Below are 20,578 nucleotides of genomic sequence, written 5' to 3'. Positions count from 1 at the left end.
ATGGACATTTTAATGCCTCTTGCTGCCGAAACCCCATACATCTTTATCTCACTTGGATGTTTTCCCTGCGCTCAGTTCTCCAAGCTGTTTTAGGTTTGGCTTTGTGGGACCGTACAGTCTTCTGAGGCAAAGCTCGACCTTTCATTTTTGACATGGAGTGATTTCACTTGGGGGAAGGGAAGAAAGCTATAAAAAAGGCGAGTGTGTGAAACTTCACTCTGGAATGATGTAGAGGCAAAGTTTCCTTGATTTTACAGGAGTTTCTATGAAGACAGATTCTAGAAACAGCCTCTCCTTGATGGAGCTGCATGGAGTTAATACTTCTCCAAAGACAATGTGTGTTCGAAGTTATCTAAGGACTGTAGAGTGTCTAATTATGGAAGTTATTTACAAAAATGTAACATTACAACAATCTTGCAAAAGAAAACCCCTCTAGCGGTTTGCGTATTAAAAATGTCCGATCTAGGAATCCCTTTGGCTGAATTTTACAAGACAGCTTGGCACAAAAGCCGTATCTGCTAATTGCAAGCACAGTCAACAGCATAAGGTGAATTTCGGTCTCACATGGACTAAAGATTTCTCAGTGTACTGTGTATTTTTTTGCCCTGATTATGGTTGGCTCACCTGTATGTTACTGTTCAAACATTCAGGGAGCAGAGCTTCATTGCTTCACAAATCTGAATAATGTGTTATTCAAAGATGCCTATATCTAGGGACTAGATCCAGAGTTATGATAGCTGAACAAAACCAAACTAAAAAAACTTTCCTTCTGAGATCAGTATGAGTGAAATTGTCACAGTCTTCCAGAACTGAGAGGTGGAGCAAAGCAGCTGTGGTCTTAATATGTAGCCATCCATTTGAAAGAGAGGTGGCTTGTGTCACTGTCTTTTCCTGTGACCAGTGGAGTTGTGTCTATTGGCAGGGCAGAGCTTTTCCTCTCTGAGCCCTCTGAGATTCTTCCTGGCTTCAAATACCCCCTTGCTCCTGAAAGGTGCAGTCAAAAAAGGGGAGTCTTGCTTGAGACAGGAAGAAAATGGTTGCAGCAGTAACTGGAGTGTGGTGATGTGGCCAAGTATCTGGATACTGGAGCAATGAGAATCCCAGGCAAGTTAGCAGAGGAGAGGGGGGAGTGGAGGCAAGACAGCAAGATCTGGTGACATGACTGGTGGAGCAGCAGTTGCATTTCCCAGATCAGTGATGAAAAGTGCCCAGGCTGGAGCTGAGCAAGTGCTGAGTGGTGGAAAGGGGACTGAAACAATAGGCTGCTGGGAATAGTTGCAAAGCCTAGAGAAAAGGCAGCTATTGCAGGAGTCAGGTGCTTCTCTGTGCCCTGCAGTGCACTAAAGAATGAGGGCAGAGCCTGCTTGCACTAGGCTGACACAGGCAGAGGCCAGGCAGGGTGCAGTAAGCTGCCAGCTGTGACATATCATGTATGACATAGACTAGCACCATGTGGCTTGTGGTTTTGATGAAGCCTATTCTGGACAGTAGGAACTGATGTGTCATGGCTGCGAGGAGGAAGGTGCTGGCAGCATGAAGGGGATTGTAGCTACCAGGTCTGCAGTGTTTTAAAAAGATGCACAGGGAAGGGACACAAGAGTGTTGCACAGTGGATGTCTAATGGCCACCATGCTCTGAGCACGTCCCATGTTGCTGCTCAGGCTGGCTATAAATGTGATGCTCCTGCCTTCAGAGATAACATAAGCACAGTGCTGACTGGGTGCCTGTCTGAGTTGTTCTGGGGACAAAGTGAAATGCTATTGGAATTACCACGTCAGTGATCTGTGTGGCCTAGGAGTGTGTTCCTGGTCCCTCCTGAGCTGTGCAGTACTGTGTGGCTGGTGCCTGCTCTGGAGAGCACTTGCGTGGTGCTCAAGCACCATGGGTGGTGCTTGGCTGGTCAAGTCAGGTGGACTCAAGTCAGCAATAGCCAGGAGAAGACTTGCTGGACTGTCACTGAATCCTCTCTGGTGCTTTCTGCCCTGGCATGCCTTGTTTGCCTGGCTGCCAGCTTAGTAAAAGCTTTGTCAGCCCTCTGACTGCTGTGGGTTTTCCCCTTCAGTGTGTTCTCATAGCAAGTGGCCACGGTTCCTTTTTATTGTTTGTTTTTTGAAGGGGGGAGGCAAGACTGCTCATTATAAAGCAGCCTCAACTCCAGTCTTCATTTTTTTATATTTGCACTCCCAACAAATCCCAATGTGGCTCAGAATAGGGGAAGTTGTTGCGATTCTTCCCATTTTTGCCAGGTTGCCCGCTTTGTTGCTTTCAGTACTGTGGACCTGGGGTGAAGTTTGGAGCTGCAAGGCCTGTGTGTATTCATTTTTAAACTAAACGTGTCCTTTTTCTCCCCCCTCCCCCTTCCCTCCAGGCTACTTCTGTTCTTGATGTCAGATATGCATCTGCTTCGTGAGAAGGTGCTGTAGCCTAGAACAATTTGTGTTGACTACTGTGTTATCCAGGATATCAGGTATTAGCAAACCTCAGACAGCCATCTGCATCATATCTATGGACAAGCAGCTATTACCAAAAAAAGGCAAACGCTTCCAGTTCTGTGCTACATCTGCCTTAATCTCCCCTCGTTCCTCCATACTGCCTCCAGTTTCTTTCAAAAGCACCCAGGTAGCTCAGCTCTTCATTTCATCAACGTCCTGCATAAGCATGGGGATTTCTAGAACCAGTAACACCTGTCTGTAAATCTTGACCAACCTGCAAAACAAGGAGCTCCTTAGCATCCCCACTGTAAATCTACACATTAGGAGTTCCTATAATACTTGGTCCATAGGGTATAAGTGCGTATTGCTGCATGGCCTTGTGGTCTCTGCTTCCTGTGCATTCTTAACGATGACACTATTGTTAGCGAGCTTTCTATAAAGGAGAGAGGCCTGTGCACATGCCAGTAGTGTCAGGTTTCTTCTGAACTGACAAGGCATGTTAACAAGCAATTTTGAATAATGCAGAAGTGATAGGAAATGTCTTTTCGAAGGTTTGGTCAGTCCAGGGTTGTAGATGTAAATCATTACGCTTCTGGTTTGTGCAATTCTTTCCACTATACTTGTGTGTTCTCACTTAATAGAAAGCTCCCTAATTGAGCATTTTATTCCTGTATCTTTTAATGGCTTCTATTTAGTGCAAAAGGGAATACATAACCTGAAAACATTTGATATGCTATTTAACCCCTGGCATTCAGCATTTGCATTGTAACCTATTAAATGAGTGCTACACAACTTTCTTTTTCCTGATCCTCTGTGGGATTAAGTCAAAACAACTTTCTCTGGTGCCTCTCCTTTTGGAATACGTGCCTTTTTCCATTTGGTTATCATAGGTCACTTCCTGTCCCAGTGTCTCATTCCTCTTCGGAGCGCTGTTTGCCAAAGACATCAAACTACTTCTCCCACTGGAAGTTTGGATAAGGGTTGGAGCGCAAAATTCAACCTTCAGATATTTTTTTGGTCTCTCTAAGTTTAATGGAGAAGAACTGGCTTAATTTCATTGGCCATTTTAACTCTTCTGAAGCACACATTGCTTTCATGTTGTGAACCAAAATATGCAATTTAAAAATCTAAGAGGTGCTTTTCCAAACACTTGGTGCATGCAGCTTTCAAATTCCTACCTTCTGCTCAGTTGTCCTATGCTGTGGTCTGTCTAACTGGCTTGAACTGGAGCCATTCTTGGAAGTCCTGCCTGAGGACTTCACACCTTGAACAAGGTGGTTGCTGACTGCCGAGCAGATAGTGTTCAGAGAAGCTAGAAACAGCAGTATTAGTTCTTGTCCAGTGGAAAGCTGCAAAATAACACTAGTCATAAAGCATTTAAAAATGGTTAATTATGTTAGAAGAAACCACCTGGTGTCTTTTCAGGTGGAAAAAAAAGGACCTTCTTTGCCTCCCTTCCTCTACAGAGGGTTCAAGCCAAGATGGCACACAGTAACGCATGGCACCAGTCTCTCTTAACACAACCTGAAATGAGCTAGTCCATATCCTGGCCTGCAGCTGAGGTGCTGCAGCTTGGAGTCTAGCCCTGAACTTGGTGCTGATGTTTGAGCTGCTGGGCTGGGCCATGCTGTGTGCTGTGATGGCTCTGTTCTCTGTACCTAAATGAGGTATGCTAATGCCAGCTGGCTAACAGCCAGATGTGACTGTACCTCCTGTAATGCAGATGCAACCCAAGGAAAGGCAGGAGAGGGGAGCCTCATGTACCAGTGAGATGGTCTCCTCCCCAGGTCTTGTGTGGGGGAAGTAATTCAGCATCAGAAATTGAGCGACAATACACAGTTGAAGGAGCAGATAGGCGTTTGTTAGGGCAAGCTAGAGTGTGGAGCCCAAAAAGGGCCTGTTTCAGCCACTTTGCAGCTTTTTCTGAGCCGTTTCATTCTGGTAGCTCCAGAGAGATCCTGTGAGGTGATGGGAGGAGGGAAATGAGCTCTTCCCTATCCTCTGTTTTGGAAACCTGTAATCCCAAGCTTCTGTCAGTCTCTACAGCTGGTGATGTGAACTGGCAGCTCTGGTGGCTCTGTAGATGTTCCTTCAGTCTGGTGTCAGTTGGAGCGGGGAGTCTCTTGTGGGAAAGGACACTAGTTAGCCAGTGTGAATTAGAATTAAAGACCAGGCAAATAGCACTATGAATTCTGCTGACAGTTCTGGTGTAAAGCAATGCCACTCATTAGAAATACTGTGGTATTCAGCCTCCTGCTGGTACCAGTGCATGGAGATAGGTCCTTACCAGTGTGAGAGGATTCTGTGAACTTGCATCCCAGCTGATGAAATTCCTCAGGAGAAGCTTCTGCTTATGAATTAAGTCACCCGTGAGGACTTTCCATTGAGTTTTGCCCTCAAATCTGTCCATTTTATAATCAGAAAAGTTGTGGTTTGGCTTTATCCCTAAGGGGCTGGGAGAAACATGCGTCATTCATGGTATTAGGAAGAAAAAAGTTGTTAATTACCTTTCAGTTGACTGCTATCTTATTGTAGTTAATATGTACAATATAATAGCACTATTTTAAACCTTTAGTTTTTTACATTCTCTTTACCTATGTTTTTAAATGCAATAAAATCATTTTAGCTTTGAAAGTTTAAATGGTTTGGTCTTGTTTAGGTGAAGACCCTCTCCTTTTTTCAAATGGGTCAAGCATTAGATACATCAACTGGTTGCATTCTGATTAGAAGGGTCCACAAAGATAACTGCATAAGATAGAATATTCACTTAAATTTTGTTTCTTAAACTATCAATGTGAATGTCATAATTATATATATTTTGTGGAAAATGGGAAATTATTTCTCCTAAGTATAAGTTATTGTGCAAAATATGGTATCGTCAAAGAAAATGATAGTTTAAATTTTAGTTTTAGAGATCTTAAAGATATAAAAGTGTATTGCATATGCATAAACAAATTTCATTTGTTCTATTTAATTTTTATGTAGTTGTGCAAAGTGCTAGGTAACTTCTCTCTTTGCTTATCCATAAAAACGACCTTGTTACTTGAATATTCGTGTTTAACTGGTTTGAAACAGTGATCAATTTCTGATAACCAAGGGAAAAAAATACATGCCTCAGTTGTGCTTAACAGTATAGCAAAAATGTACAATCAGATGCGTAAGACCATAGTAGCCATAACTGGTAATGCAACCACAATGGTTGTCTTGATATATTTAATACCAATGGGGATAATGAATTCTTAATATATATTTTTAAAATTTGCAACCAGGAAGACCCCATAAACATCCACTAGAATGCTTTTTTAATAGTTAATGTAAGAGTGAAACTCTTACTCTCTTAAAGCAATGTCCTGACATTTTTCCTTCCTGTACAAATACATCTGAAACATTATGTATTAAAATATTCTCATTGTCACTTTAAACTTCAGTTTTAATCGCTAACATGCTGTTGGTATTCTTGCACACCAAATATGAGCCAAACAGTGCATTACACTAACTTGACCACTGGATTTCTGACCCTAAATCTCCAAGTCAGTGAAGCGCAAAAATGTCATAGGAGATTTCTCTGGTAATGCGTTTTTTCAAGTCTGTGTAAAATTATGCATAGCCCATTCCATGATGAGTGGCTGATATTTACTCTTCACAAAAAAAAGGAAAGAAAGCAAAAGAAAAATTATTTTTGTTAGCTCCAGCTTGTCTTCAGCAAGTCAAAATCTGGTGATCTTGTGCAATGCCCCTAAAGCAAATACTTTCTGTCACTCCCTGGATTAATGCAGCTTTTCCTGTTGATAGTAAAGCACAATTGCAGTGAAAGTTACAGTTCAGAAAATGGAAGGTCAGTATAGTCTATGCATGTTGTATAATAATGAGTGTTTACATTCATATTCTCCTAAAATAAAATTTATACTGGAGTGTATAGTATTCCATTATGTAGATTTTATCAATTTTGTTAACTGCTTATAGATTGCTTAAAAGAAGTTTTTTCAAGATTTTAAAAGATGTATAAGGTTAAGTTTGCAAATATAATGGAAATGCTGTATAGCTTTTGAAGTGATGAAATACTCGTTGGGATTTTAAAGAAAGTATGTTGTCATAATGCTGTTGTAAGATTTTAAATGTCCTTTTTGCCTGTTTTCTATTATTCAGCACACTTACTGTGATGAATGTTCATAGCATTATAAAATTGCTTAGCCACTGAAAAGTAACATTTGGTTTTGAATTATTTTACTATATGAGGAACTGTAGTGGGGTAAATTCCTTTGTGAAATTCTACATAATTCATTTTTCTATGATTTCCAATGTTTGCTGACATCAAATAAAATTTTTTCAAGCCATTGATGTAATAAAATATGTAGTAAAATGTTACTGATGTAAAATGTGGTTCTGGTATGTAATTGGGCCCCTACCTTTCAAATGTTGGTCAGGAGAACCTGCCAAGTTCCTGTGTTTCATCATTCTGTGCATAGGTGGTGTTGGAGCGCAGGTGAACGAGCTGCTGCTGGTGTTGGTGGGCAGTCCTGCTCTTTGTGGAAGTTCAGGTGGTCTCTGGTGCAGTGCTCTCAGCTGGAGCTACCTCCTGCTGGTGGCCCTGGAGATACTGCAGCTCCTTTCTTGATGGCGCAGCATATTCCTTCCCCAGCTTGTGCGCTCTGCCGTCCTCCTCGCTTGGGTATCGCCTCCAGTGCATTGGCAGTGCTGTCACAAGGCAGCTCTCATGTTTGAGAAAGTGTGACTGGGATACTGGGGTGCTGGCTGGTCTTGAGGGCTAGAGCTGGCATCCAGCTCATTAGTGTGTGGATAAGACACCTGAAGAATGAACTGCTGCATGCGAAGGGCTAGCACTTGGCTGGACAAGTTAACATCATCAGCATCTTTGTCCAGCCATGATGAAAAAGCATTTAAAATATACAGGAAAAGGCAACTCTTACCCTTGAAGTTTAACAGTGTGTACATAGATGTTGCTATCTCAGATGCTAATAAAACAGGAAATTTTGCACAGGGGTTAATGTTGGGATTTTCAGGGATTTTGTGTCTTCACATGCTGGGTGCAATACGCATCAAATGCAGAAGGATGGACAAGGATGTTAAAGGGCAGTTTGGAGGAAACTGGTATTGTCCTGTTGCATTTACCAGGCAGGGTACCAGCAGTGCTTTGTGAGGTGGGGTGCTAGCACAGGACAAATGACAAGGCATTTTCTGCTTTGCTCACGTGTGTTAAATGCAGCAGAACTAATGCCGCAAGATACTGTGGTGGTTTGCAGTGCCATAGTGTATGGAGGGCAGGAATTAGTCATGCCTTTCTACGTTGTAAAGCGGGCAGGGTTGGGAGGGAGATGTGCTTGGGAAAAACCCACAGACAGCACTTCTAGGAGTTGGGTGTGTTTCCTTACTGGAAAGCATCTTTGTAATTTTTCTGGTGGCAGTGAGTATGGTACCAGTGTTGTAAGGCAGTGATCCACCTTTTTAGTGGAGTCGTCTGACTCAAATACCTTTCAGCCCTTCCTGCCCATGCGTCCCCAACACAGAAGTGGAACAGAGAGAAACACACAGAAAGGAGTTTCTCCCTCCTTTCAGTCAGGAAGCATAAGCAGGTGAGGAAACAGGAACTTCCTCTGGCCAAACACATACCTGAGGGATCTCCTGAGGAGTCCAGGTGCAAAGGTCAGTAGTGCAAATGCTACTCTATTTAAAACCAGAGGGCCTGTGTTCCTACCTAGTGGTGGTATGTATTTGTAAATGGGAATGCAATGTTCACGCTGAATGGAGTTCAAGTGCTGTATTTAGTATTCCTAATAGCCTGTTTCCTATGTAAATTGATACCTGATAACTTTCAGTGTTGAAGTCTTAAGGCATCAGCCCTCTGTGGTTTTTAAGTCTGAATTTAATTAAACTTTGGACCTTAACTAAGAATGGGAATATGTATATATAAAGAAACTGTAGTTTCCAGAACGCGTGTGTGTGACTTCTAGGCCTTTCCTATCTCTGCAAGCTATGGAGTAAGAACAACATGACAGCACGGAGCTGCTTCTCACCACATGGTAGGAGCTGGAGTTCAGGCTGAAAGGGCTGAACTGAAAGGGTTCAGTGTTGATGCTGTTTGTGTGCTGAGATCTGAATCTAATCCCCAGATACCAGATCTATGAAATAACAGTATAAGCATGGGTTTTATTTCATAAACAGACTTCCACTCTGAAAGATACTGTGTGACAAGAGAGAGCTGGGTGTCAAACCTAACATCTCATTCCCCTCTAAACTCTGCTCTGGCTTATCCACCCAAATCCTCTTTGAACTAAGACAAGCAAATGTAATTCCTGGTCTTGCTTTTAGTAAGCGATAAACAAAACGGGCATGTGTGGATGCAGAAACAAACAAAAAACCCCAGCCAACCAAGACCAAAACAAACAACCCAAAACTCCGCAAAGGGCCTACTCACAGTGGCAGAGGAATTGTTTGCTTTCAGTGCAGCAGGGACCGGGAGAGAGTTACTGTAAAACACTGGGGGGACTGGTTTCTGAAGTCATCAAGAAGGCAATTCATGAGGAGGAAAGCATATAGGAGGTCTGAACTTTGGTCTAAGATGAAGAAATCACCTGGAAGTTTCCCTTCCTGCAACAGAAGAAGCTTGTGTGGAAGAAGGCTGCAGGCCTAGCTTAACCAGGGCAGTGAGGGGCAGGGCCTTGTAACTGATCAGCCAAGGTGTTTACACTGGGGAGATCAGGGAATGGGAGTAAGCATGACACGTGTCATTTCTGACTGCCATGTGTTTCCAGCCAGAGACAATGGTGAGTGCTCTGATTCTGGGTGGAAACTTAGCTTTCACCAAGGTAGTTCAGAAAAGGAGAAGGCGCGTGTGATGATGCAAAGAAAACATGCACATGTGAACTGAGAGGAGATTTCCTTCATCTGCATGCTTTGGGACAGCGCATAATTTGCCTGACACCCGACATACGGAACTGTGTGTGGCTCAGCAAGACATGAATAAGCTTTTAAAATGGAAGAATGGGTTTTTGAAAGAGAAAGATGAATAGTAGATCTAGGCAGCTGCAGATTTCTTGATACTGCCTTGTGTATTCAAGGTTTAGAATAAGTCATGCTGGAAATAAGCATTAGGTGAATTAATAAAAGAATGGATGCAGTGGTTTTGCAAGACAAAGACTTGTGCCTGACTAGTCAATCACAACGTGCAAGATCCATCAACGGATATGGCTATCGTTTGCTGTCCAGAATCCCTCAGAGAGAAATAAGCTTTTCAAGGGTATAATTAATTTAATCCTAAATTAGATGATGAAAACTGATCTAATGTATTACATCCTGAACGTGCTTATTTCTCTCCTTATGATAGATTATATGTAGAGCCTGGGGCTCTGTCTCAGATGTGGAAGCTAGGCATTAACTACATCAGTGCCGTGGCTGCTTGGGCTTAATTGCAGAAGGGGCAAGGACTTAAACCCTTCACTGCAGTGCTGGGTATTGCACTTCTAGCTAGATGAAGAAATGTTGATGCCGTATCAATGCTTTTAAAAGCTTCTTTTGCGTACAAACCTGGCTCAGTCTCTGGAAGACGGGTCTGCCTGAGCAGATGGAAGCAGAAGGAAGTCACCCAGTGAGCTTGGCTTGCTTAGGTGGTAGAATAAAGGTTGGGGATTGTGTCTGGTCTCCATAAATATCACCCTGGGGCTTGCAAGTTAAGATGAAGGCAGCACTGATGGAAGAAAGGCCAGGTTGGATGTTAGCCTTGCCAGAACCTTAGTGGGGCGATTCTTCCAGTTCTGGGGGCAAATCTGTCCATTCAATCTAAGCTCTCAAAGTATGTGAAGGAGGTGCCATGGTTACTGAGCTGAATTCCACATGGCAGAAGATTCCTCATAGCTCTCTTCTTGGTACAGAAGATATGGGCAGGCTCTGGTTTGTCAGTTGGGGCCACCCTTACTGCCAGCTGGTTTTCTTCCTCCAGCAGTGGTAATGGTGTTGAATCACAGCGGTTTGTCCTTTCGGCAGGGCCACAGCTTCTGCCGAAGGGTGCTCCAGGAGACGTACCTACCTCTGATTGTATCTGGAGCCTTCCCCTGTTGTGGGCGCCTGGCTGCCTGCAGCTGGCCAGCACATTGCAGAGGCCAAGCAGCAGTCTGGTATGACAGGTGAGGAGAGGTGCTATGAGCATGTAAGAGTGTGCTGGCTGTGGATTTCTTGTCCAAGCTTGCACTGGGATGAAGCTGCTGTCTGACAGCTGTGTCAGGGCTCCCTGGAGTTGTCAGCTCCATGGCTATGCTCTCTATCCTGCCTGCAGGGTGGGATAAAGGCCTTTGGGATAGGGGGGTACTAAAAGAGATGCCCTTGGCCAAATGAAAGTTATGTCGTGGCATTCCACTCTTGATTTTGCACTTAATGTTCTGGGTGAAAAAGCTGATTTGAAAAAGCCTTGGACCACAGCCCGTACCAGATGGGCCCCTTGTCACTGGGATGCAGTAACTTTGCTCTCCCTGTGCCAGACCCAGGACCTTGCTCCTCTACGTGAAGGCTTGGGAGGACATTCATAGGAGCACCAGCAGATTCCTAAAGATTCCTGCTGTTTTGATTTGGGGTTTTTGAATTGGCTTATGCTTTCTTTTTCCTTATGTAATATGAATGAAGTTCCCTATAGGAAAGATTGGCTTCAAACACTCTGCATGTTTTAATTTCAGTAGCTACTGGATATTGAGTTTCCCAAAGCTGCAGCACAGTGTGCCCTCTAGGCTTGTCTCCATCACATAATGGAACTGCTTGTCCTGCTTCCCTGTAGAAAGGGTCCTGTGCCCTTTTTTTATGAAGGAGGATTAAGTCTGCTTCCTGGTGCAGGATATAGTGGGGGATCTGGTGCAGGCCTGGAAACTTCTGGAGCTTCAAGACAAGTACGTCCTCCTGAAGGTCCCAAATTTTTGTTGCTTGTTGAAATATCCGTCCAATGACAGAACTGTCTACCCTGTGACTGGTGCCTTTTAATAGGTACCAAGTACTCTAGAAATGTACCTGAAGGGGAGGGGGGGGGGATATGACACAGTTATTGGACCCAATTTTCATTCTTTTGGGGGCTGTGTCCCACCTTCCTTGAAGAGGCAGGGAAGAAGCGTCAGCATTTGCTAATGCCAAAAATGTTCTTGTATATTTTCCATCATTTTTAGCTTTTCCAGTACAACTTTAGAGAGAACTTTTCTAATGCCCAAAGTAGCTTTGCATTTCTGATCAGTGTGTTGTGCTGATAATGTTCTCCCTTAAACAACAAAACCAGCTATAGAAACACAAAACCAAACCTAAAAGCAGTTAATTGGATGTTCTCCTTTAGGCTAATTCTCTTTTGCTGCATGGCGAGTTCTTTCCTCCCTGCATGGTCAATTCTCACTGGTACAAATATTCTGAAAAGATAAATTTTAATCTTAATCAAATTCTCCTTTAAAAGTATTTGCATAAAGATTCCAGTTTCTGCAATTAATCGTGGGAGACCCTGTGTTCAACGCCATGCAGAGAAGCAAACACTACCCATGTCTGTGCTCCATCATCACGAGCAGCCTCTTGCTTTGACTTTCAATGAGTGACCAAGAACCACAGTGGGATTTAGCAGCAGAAAAGTGATGGAAGAGAACTGTGCTATGCACAAGAGGAAGGTAAACTAGTCAAGGAGTTTGTTACAAACAATGCCGTTAGCTCAACGCATGAATGGGCAGTTTCTCTTCCTCCTGGTTGTATTTTCATGCATTGTTAGCAGTGAGTGCTGGGATCTACCCAGGGCTCCAGATCTGTGGCTCAGAATCCTATAAATTGACTTGCATCTTCAGTGCCTTCAAATGTGTGCTTGCACAAGGCCTCTGTAATGTGAAATACACTAAGTCCTCTTCTGCCACCCTGTCTACCCTGTTTTCTCAAGGTGTGGAAAAAATCACTTTTCATAACAGGAGAAAACTTGATTTTTATAGGCATAAATATACATATATAAATTACTCATGACTCCTTAACTCCTGCTGGATTTCCCAAGACATTTTTGCATTAATGCTTTAAACTGCAAGTCACCCACACGAAGATGCCCCTGCTATAAGCATTGAATAAACAGCAGGGAGCCTAATCCAAGCCTTGTTAGGAGCTTTTACATAGTCTGCAGTAAGAGTTGGAGGAGGTGAATAGTAAATAACTTCATAGTGTTAGAGCAAATGCAGTTTTAAATGATTACCTGTCAGGCTCTCATTAGTGTCCAGGGCCAAGCAGAAACCTGACAAGGAAAGATGTGCCTTGCTAACAGAGGAACGCATCAGCACACTGAGGAGCGGCAAGGTTTCAGCAATGCTTTTGTGACTTGGGAGAGCATCTTGCACCTCTGAATTGCTTCCTCGTTGGTCAGTGAGCCTGTTTTGAGGACTTAGAGGAGGGAATTATGTTGTGTTCAGGACTTTGTCCACTGGAGATGGTAATTTCCTGGATGCAATCTGGTTAATCTCAAGGATTTCACCATCAGTATGTGTTAACAGGAGGGCAGTGCCTTCAGGCCTGGATGTGGGCCTGTCTTCTGTCCGTCTGCCATGTTATGCCTTTGCTCTGTGTGGAATACTGGGGGAAATTGGAGACACCACCCCTAAAACATCCTCAAAGTCGTGTTACAGTATTAAAAATAAATAGGGTGAAATGCAGCTGCTACTTCTGGGATGGAATGTGGTTAACATGCACAGAGCCAACCCTACAACAGCTCTCCAGGCAGCCCTGTGACCTTAGAGTATGCTGAGATAAACTTACCAGAGTGGAGCAGAGTGAAGGCACCACGGGCAGGGTCTGTTCTACCCCCTGCAGGGCAGGAATGTGGAGGCACCATGTACTGATGAACCACCTTGCAGCTACAAACAAGGGTTGTGAAGTGAGTATGACTAGGGCCACTCAAGCTCTATAGGTGTTTAAACTCTATAATCATATGTTTAAGCTCCGTAATTGTATATAGTTAAAATTCCATGGGTATTAAGTTAAGGAACTGTACTACTGTGAAAGAGCCTGAACAGACACAAGAGCCTCTTAAAGGGTCAGAATACCTGAGAAACAACAGTGATTCACAATGAGGACTGAGAGCCGGAGAGGCTTTGGCCTTGTAGGCAGACTGAGAAAAACAAGACTAACGGATCAAGGAAGTCTATCCCTGAAGTCTGCTACATCCAGACAACACCAGGACAATTGTCAGAGTGTGTTTTGTCATGAGTGAGGGAAGACATGACTAGGTACCCTTTTGGTGGACTAGCCTCATTTTAATCTCATTTTAATACTAAAAATCACATCCTGAGGTCTAAAGACCCCAGGTCAGGAGACCCTCCCCTAATTATGAGCGTGTGTAATTAGGCATTTGGTTATGTAATCGTTATGCAAAGTAGTTGTCTAATCAGTAAAAGGGGGGGGGGTGGGGGGAGTTACTAAATCAAATTAAATCATACAAGTATGTGAAATTTGGGAGTCGGAGGGGAAGAGCCAGAAATGAGGGGGAAGACTCCTCATAATCACTGGGATCTGTTGACCAGCTGAAACTTCCCCCACATAGGGACTCCTGTTGGGTAAGAGCTATATTTCATGTGCATGTAATGATTGGTTTTTAGCTGGCTTTATATATTATTTTCTTGCTTGTTCTCACAGTACATTACATTGTCACTGGCAATCTTTGTCAGCCATGAAATTCACTGTCACGAAATTATATGATAAAAATCCTCAGTTAAGATCTATCTTGTGTGAGTTTCCAGAGATGTAAATTGACTTCGAGTTGGCTTAAAAACGCACTTAGAAATTTTCATCTTGATGGGTGAATCTGGTACCTTGTACCCTGAACAGGATGGGAGAATCACCCTCTGATGCTGTCTGGTGGAGCACCTGCAGATGGCTTCAACAGGCTTATCAGGCGCAAGGGTCTTGTCTTGCCTGGGATGGTAACAGAGCTGTCAAGCTTACAGGGGGTGGTGTTAAACCCTGTACTGGAGTAAAGACCCCCATAATGTGGCAATTAAATATGAAAGTTGCACAAACAAGTTGTGGCTGCCCTATCTCTAGAAGTGTTCAAGGCCAGGCTGGATGAGGGTTGAAGCAACCTGGTCTAGTGGAAGGCCATGGCAGGGGGATTGAAACGGGATGATCTTTAAGGTCCCTTCCAACCAATTCTTTGACAAGAAAACGTAACCTGCAAAATGAAGCAAAGAGGGCTTCCATAATTGTTGTTGCTGTTCTTGCATTTGGAGGTTGCCAAGAGGCAGTGGAGTACTCTGTTTTTCTTGTAAGGGTACATTTTTTCATTTAGTAACTCAGTCTTGTTTCTACAGCCTCCTGGGATGGAAAGGTCACAGTGCTGTCTAAATGAAAGCCGAGTAATTGAGATGGTTTTCAATGTTTTTACATTTAACTAAAAAGTTTAATGTGTCCTTAATGCCCTGTAAGCACTCAGGAGAATCCATCTTTGTTTAAAAATTCAGGACCTACTAAAGGATTCAAACAACTGCTGGTCATCTGGTGAGACTTGTAGCACTGCTCAGAGTCACTGATGTGCTCATGGATGAGGAGAAAAACTGTAATTTCTGCCAATTTCTGCCAAAACAAAGTCAATGTTAACTCACCTGTGAGCTCAGGGTAGAGAGTTCTAATGTCAGTGTGAAAGTGCTGATATCTGTAGATGGGAAGTGTTAGAATATGTCTTCCCTATGGGTAAGTCAGTCCTAGAATAATGCTCAGTTTAGGCTTGGGTTGCCAAACTGTGGGTGTTGGGAAGTAAGCCCCTTAGTTAATGTTGCGCAGTTGTAGAGGAGCAATTATGTACCTAAGGAAGAAGGCTTTTCCTAATAGTTGTTTTACACGGCTACTAAAGGTCATCGAATGTCGTTTTAGGCAGTGCACTCAAGGTGTCATACAAGAGATTTGGGGTAGGTGTTGTGTAATAAAAAAGGGTTATTTTTTACTTGTACAAAACAAGCCCTATGAAAATCAATGCTGGTTGGAAGGGGGCTGACTTGAGAAGCTACACATGGTTGTGAGTGTGGCCCTGTTGGAGGAACACTGCAGAGGCTGAGGCTGTGTGTTTGAGTAACAGGTTGGAGGGATGGGTGCTCTTTTGGATTCAATTTCTGGAGGGAGATGTCAGTGTGGACTTGTTTCTGAAGGCAAAGCTCCCTGATGTTAGAAGGGTGTTACCCTTGGTGCTTGTCTTGCTCCTTGTCAATGATGGTCTTCATAGCAGGCTTTTCTGAAAACTGCTAAGCAGGGATAACCAAAGTACAGAGGGAAGTTGGAGAGCACAAAAGAATGTCTTGGTATTATGCACATCAACAAGATTGCTGGGCTGTGCTCCAGCTCCAGGCTAGTGTGGGCGTCGAGAAATCAAAACGTACCTTGAACCTATGCTGGGAGCAGCGGAAGCAGCATCACAGACTGTGGGGGAGTTGGGGCTTGGGACCTCTGCCGTGGTCTCACCTCTAAGATCATTCCTGAGTAATGGATGAACAGTTTGTTCTGTTTTCCATGCTGGGTCTGCTGCACATCACAAGATCTGTTTTTCACAGCAGCCTTTTACAGCAGGTTGTTCTCCTAGAATAGCTGGAACTTTGGAGAACACTGTCCAAATCTCTTCAGTGTGTGACTACTTTGATTCTAAGTGAGTTGTTTTGTAGGCAGACCCCAAGGGCACCTTGCCTGGGTGGCTCTAGCTTGGCTTGGTTTATTTTTCAAGTACTAATTATTCCCATGAGATGCAGTTCGTGATTTCTGTTCAGCTATTTAGGTGTCTCAGCTGTAAAGACAAAGTAATGTGTCATTTAAGTAAATCAGTATGTGAAAATTGTGTCCTGAAGTGTTTGATTAATGCTTGCAGAAGCCTTTGGAAGCCATGTGTTTGTGGCTGGAAGCTGGGCAATGCATGTGTGCTGCTGTCTTAAATATTGCCTAGAGTAGCAGCTGGGGAAGAAACTGTAGATCTTATAAGAGGAAGGGGCATGGATGTGTCCTCACATTTTCTCTTCACTCCTTCTTACCCCTTTACAAGAAGGTTTTTCACATGAGAATCTTGACCTAAGTCCAGATTACTCTGGCCTTTCAAAGGCCAGAGTAATCTGGATATCTACTCATAAACTGGTATCTGCTGTTAAAACATCCACCTCCCACCCAGTGATCAAGCCAAGGTTGCAGAAGGTCAGTGACAGGAATGGCAAAGGGCTGGAGGAAAGCAGTGCAAGTCCCTGAGGGATGGAAAGGAGGAACTGAGTGTAGGCTGTGCATGGATGAAAGGAAAAACTCGGAACCCTAAGATGTATTTCTGCAGATGGATTCTGGCCAGGGATGCTGACAGGTGACTGCTTCACACCAGGCTGTGTGGTAGGGCTAGAAATGAGCTCTTGACAAAGTCCTGGAAATGAGGTGGAAAAAGGAATTAATTCATCATCAGCAGAGCTGAGTGACAGATGTGCCTCATCCTCTGTTGCTGCTACACTTTGAGTTGGGTTGTCTTTCTACACAAACTATTTCTCGATGGCCTGTGTTCAATGCAGGCATGCCAAGTGGCGCCTCCAGCCTGTACTGTGCCAGAGCTGGTGAAGCTGAGGAGGAGAGGGTAGGCAAGGTGTTCCCAATGGCTCTGAAAAGTGATTAATCTTTTCAGATGACAACCTAAGCGATACCTAGTCCAAAGGATTTGAAACTGCTTGAATAAACTATGAATCATGAGTGATTTACTTGGGGGTTTTCTCTGAAGAGAAGTCTAAATAAATATAATTTGAGAGGGAGGCACGAGCTGTGCTGGGATGCGTGAAGGACCCACATGTCTAGGGCTAAATGATTTTGTCGGTTTTGAAGGTCAGAAAGGAACACAGATGTGTTTTGTGTGGCTTATCCCATCTCTCAGACCTTAATAACCCTGAAACATCTCAGAACCTGGCTAATGACCTCTGCACCGAGAAACCTGTTCAGACCCACAGGCTGGCTGTACTTGTAGCTCTTCTGCAGCTCCTTGGGGACTTCTGTAGGTCTTCTGGTGCCTCTGTCCCACACTCCCATCTCCCCAGGGATGGGGTTTAAACCTACAGCTGCCTTCTGATGTACCGTGGTAGTTTCCACGTGTTGGATGTCAGCTCGACCTCCCCAGCTCTACTGGGGCAGTAGCCGTGCAGAGGCTCCTGCAAAGCAAGTTGATGTTTGTTCAGGTTAGCAGGACAGCAGTGGGGGCAGATGATGCTTGTGAAGCACGTGTTTGGCATTTGGTACAGGAGTGAAGGCTATTCCCCCGAGTCCAGCACTGCTGGTGTTTAGCTCAAGGGCCTCATCCAGCCCCCTGAGCCAAGCAATGCTGTTTTCTTTGGGAGGTGTTGTGTCAAGAGGACAAGCCATCTATGCAGGCAGTTGTGAGAGCTTGTCCTAATTATCCCTTTCTCCCCTTCAGCACTTCAGCGGCTCCCACCAGGTAAGGAATACCAATTTATTCATAATGACTTCTGCTTGATGTGACTGCTTCCATGGCCTTTATCATATCTCCGTGCTTCCAGAACATCAGCTCTGTCACACCTGTAATTTATTCTCAGGCTGTAACATAGCTCTTGGAAAGATGCCTAGGTTTGACTTCAAGCAAAGATGAATCCACAAGGTCCCTAAGCAAGTTGTTTCAACTGTAAGTTACCTTTGCTGCCTTAATTTGCCCAGCATCCTTTCCTTTTTTTTCCCCAGCTTGGTATATCTCACTGCATCTTCTCCTGCTAGGTTAAAGACTGTTAGCAGGCACTTTTTCCCAGCCTGGTACTTGTAGATGAAAAGGCAGCTACATCTTAGTCTTATTTTGGATAAACTGAGGAGTATGAGTTTTCTGCTGTTCTCATGGAAAGGCAGACTTGACAGAACAGGAATGCCCTTCACTCAAACCCATGGCATCTGGCACTGGTAACATGTGAAAGTGAACCTTCCTTCCCCTATCTTTCCTGTCATAAATTGTCTAATAGTATGTTACAAGGTTCCAGTTTTACAGTTGCAACGAGGATGCTTTCGAAACCAGGGAGACTGTTTAACCTGATCCTATTTACAAGGCTTCTCTTTTACAAATAGTGGTTTCCTCTTTTTATATCTTGTCCCTGTGTGTGTCAGCCACAACTTACATGGGAAATAAATCTATGTATGTGGCTGCTTTCCCTGTTTGAAGAGCCTGGCCAGAGCCCATCTCCCAGCATGACGGAGGATGCTGAGTGCAGAAAGTGATTAACTGTTTGTCTAGCAAGCAGAGCAGTGTGTTTGGTTGCCTGGGGAAAAAGCCGGCTGGTGGGACTCGAGCTAAGCTCATTCATTTTCTGATCCCTGAGCTAATCTGAAAAAATGAAATACAAAATGAGAGCAGTTCTGCAGTGTCTGCAACTCTGTCTCTAATTGACAGAGTCCAGACAAGAGGCCTCAGGTGCTAAAAGATGTCCCTGAGGAGAAAGATGTGTTTTCTTATAGAGGCCTGGTGGGTACCAGAGTAAGAACTGACCTGTGGGCAGTGAGGTGGGTTTAGGCTCCTTTGGGAAGGGCATGCAGAAGTCTCCAGTCCCTATGTCCCTTCCCGAGGATACGGAGGAATACAGTGGGCCGGGGTGCTGCCTCCTTCCTGCAGTGAGGAGCTTTCTAGATGTATCATTCAACTTAGAGGCAGCACAAAAGGGTTTGTATTCCCTGTAGTGCTCTCCCATGCCACCCCCACCCCACTGCTGCAGGGAGGGATGGGGAAATGGTTTGCTACTGGTGAGCAGCAGCGCACCAAGGAGCCTCTGCGCTGGGCAGGTCAGCTTCTGTGTTGACTTGTCACCTTCCTCATCCTCTCCTGTTCAGCTCTGGTACCCACGTGTTGCTAGTGTGATCGAATCAAAAAGGGGGAGATGAGGTTCTCCATGCATCAGAAAAAGGAGCTCAGACCCCTGGTGAGCATCCCATCAGCAAATGTTGAGGATGCCAGGATGAGTAAGAGCCCATGGGTAGACTTGCTGGTCAGGAAATGCCAACCCCAGAAGAGAGCCTAGGGTCACATTAAGGGCATTTGTCAGTGTGTAGTAACCATAGTAACTGACTGCAAAAGAACTGCTCCTGAGTCTTACCCTGACCATGGGGTCTGTTAGGTTCCAGCTCAGTGCCGTTGGCTGAAGTAGGATAAGGGCAGTGGGATGTTTGCTCCCCCTTGGGAGCTGATGGTTCTGGGCTGAGCCTTCCTAAAGGCAATTTCTCACTCAGGGGTATGGCAATCTAATCTCCTCTCCTCCTGGAGAGGATTGCTTTGCATCTAAGTTAAGGAAAGCATCTCCAATGTCTGAGATAATGGGAAAGCTCTGGGATCTGTGGAAGAGACTAAAGGAAGAATAAATACAACTACTGAAACTGCCTCCCACTGACACAGCACCAGCAGTGTTTGAGCCACGCAGGAGATACTTGTTTTGACCAAGTGGGATTTACCTCAGTCAGCCTGCTGCTGTCCATCAGAAACCGAGAAAAGTTATGTTCTGTGCTGGAAGAAGAATTTTCAAACCCCAATACAAAATGAATAATAAGGGTAAATCAAGTGGAGATGCACTGTGCTTATGCTAGGAATGGCACAGCGAGCAGTGCAGCGTTGAGTTCAATTGGTAATGTTAGATAAAACGCCGCATTTCATATGTAGGCACTTACTGGTATTTCCTTTATTTTTAGAAACGCTATTGGCTTTTGTAATCATGCTTCATTTTGCTTCTGCAACAGTATTATTGTGAGGAGAAATAGCTGGGCTGATGCCGGCTTTCTTCTGGAGCACTACCCCATGTTTCTCCAGCTCCTGGGGGTAATTAGGGCCAAAGATCTGCTCAGTTTACTGCAGCCTGGTTGGGTTACTCAAGGACGAGGTACCTGCACTCAGTGTTCCTTATTGCTGCTGCCATGTCAGGAGCCTCCCGCATGTGTTTTGGAGCAGTCCCTTTAGGGGTGTGCCCCTCTTACCACATGAGCCCCCAGGCCTCCGTTTTCTGCAGGGAAAGCTTGGATTCACCGAGCCTGCCTCTTCACCTTCAGTGCATCGTTTCTCCCTGTGGCTCCTGAAACAAGCCCAGAAATGTTGGATCCCTCTTACAGACACACCACGCTCAGAGCTGTGTGATGGGCAGGAGCTGGAGGGAACACAGGGAACTTTCTTAGGACAGCAT

The 20,578-nt window shown here is 44.4% G+C and overlaps 1 protein-coding gene across 2 annotated transcripts in view; it reads left to right on the top strand.

Annotated features, from left to right (window-relative positions):
* RCOR1 (REST corepressor 1) overlaps nt 1–6,797 on the top strand; it is an 85,380-nt gene extending 78,583 nt beyond the window's left edge. For both annotated transcript variants that reach the window (XM_061376394.1, XM_061376395.1), the window contains one exon: nt 2,369–6,797. In XM_061376394.1, coding sequence (XP_061232378.1) covers nt 2,369–2,410 — 42 coding nt within the window. In that variant the 3' untranslated portion in view covers nt 2,411–6,797. The remainder of the gene's footprint in view (nt 1–2,368) is intronic.
* The last annotated feature ends 13,781 nt before the right edge of the window (nt 6,798–20,578 follow it).

Source organism: Neopsephotus bourkii, unplaced genomic scaffold, assembly GCF_033783945.1.
Source record: "Neopsephotus bourkii isolate Nb327-2 ecotype Australia unplaced genomic scaffold, CSIRO-AGI_Nbou_v1 NB_1707, whole genome shotgun sequence".
Lineage (NCBI taxonomy): Eukaryota > Metazoa > Chordata > Aves > Psittaciformes > Psittacidae > Neopsephotus > Neopsephotus bourkii.
This window is presented reverse-complemented; position numbering and strand designations above follow the sequence as displayed.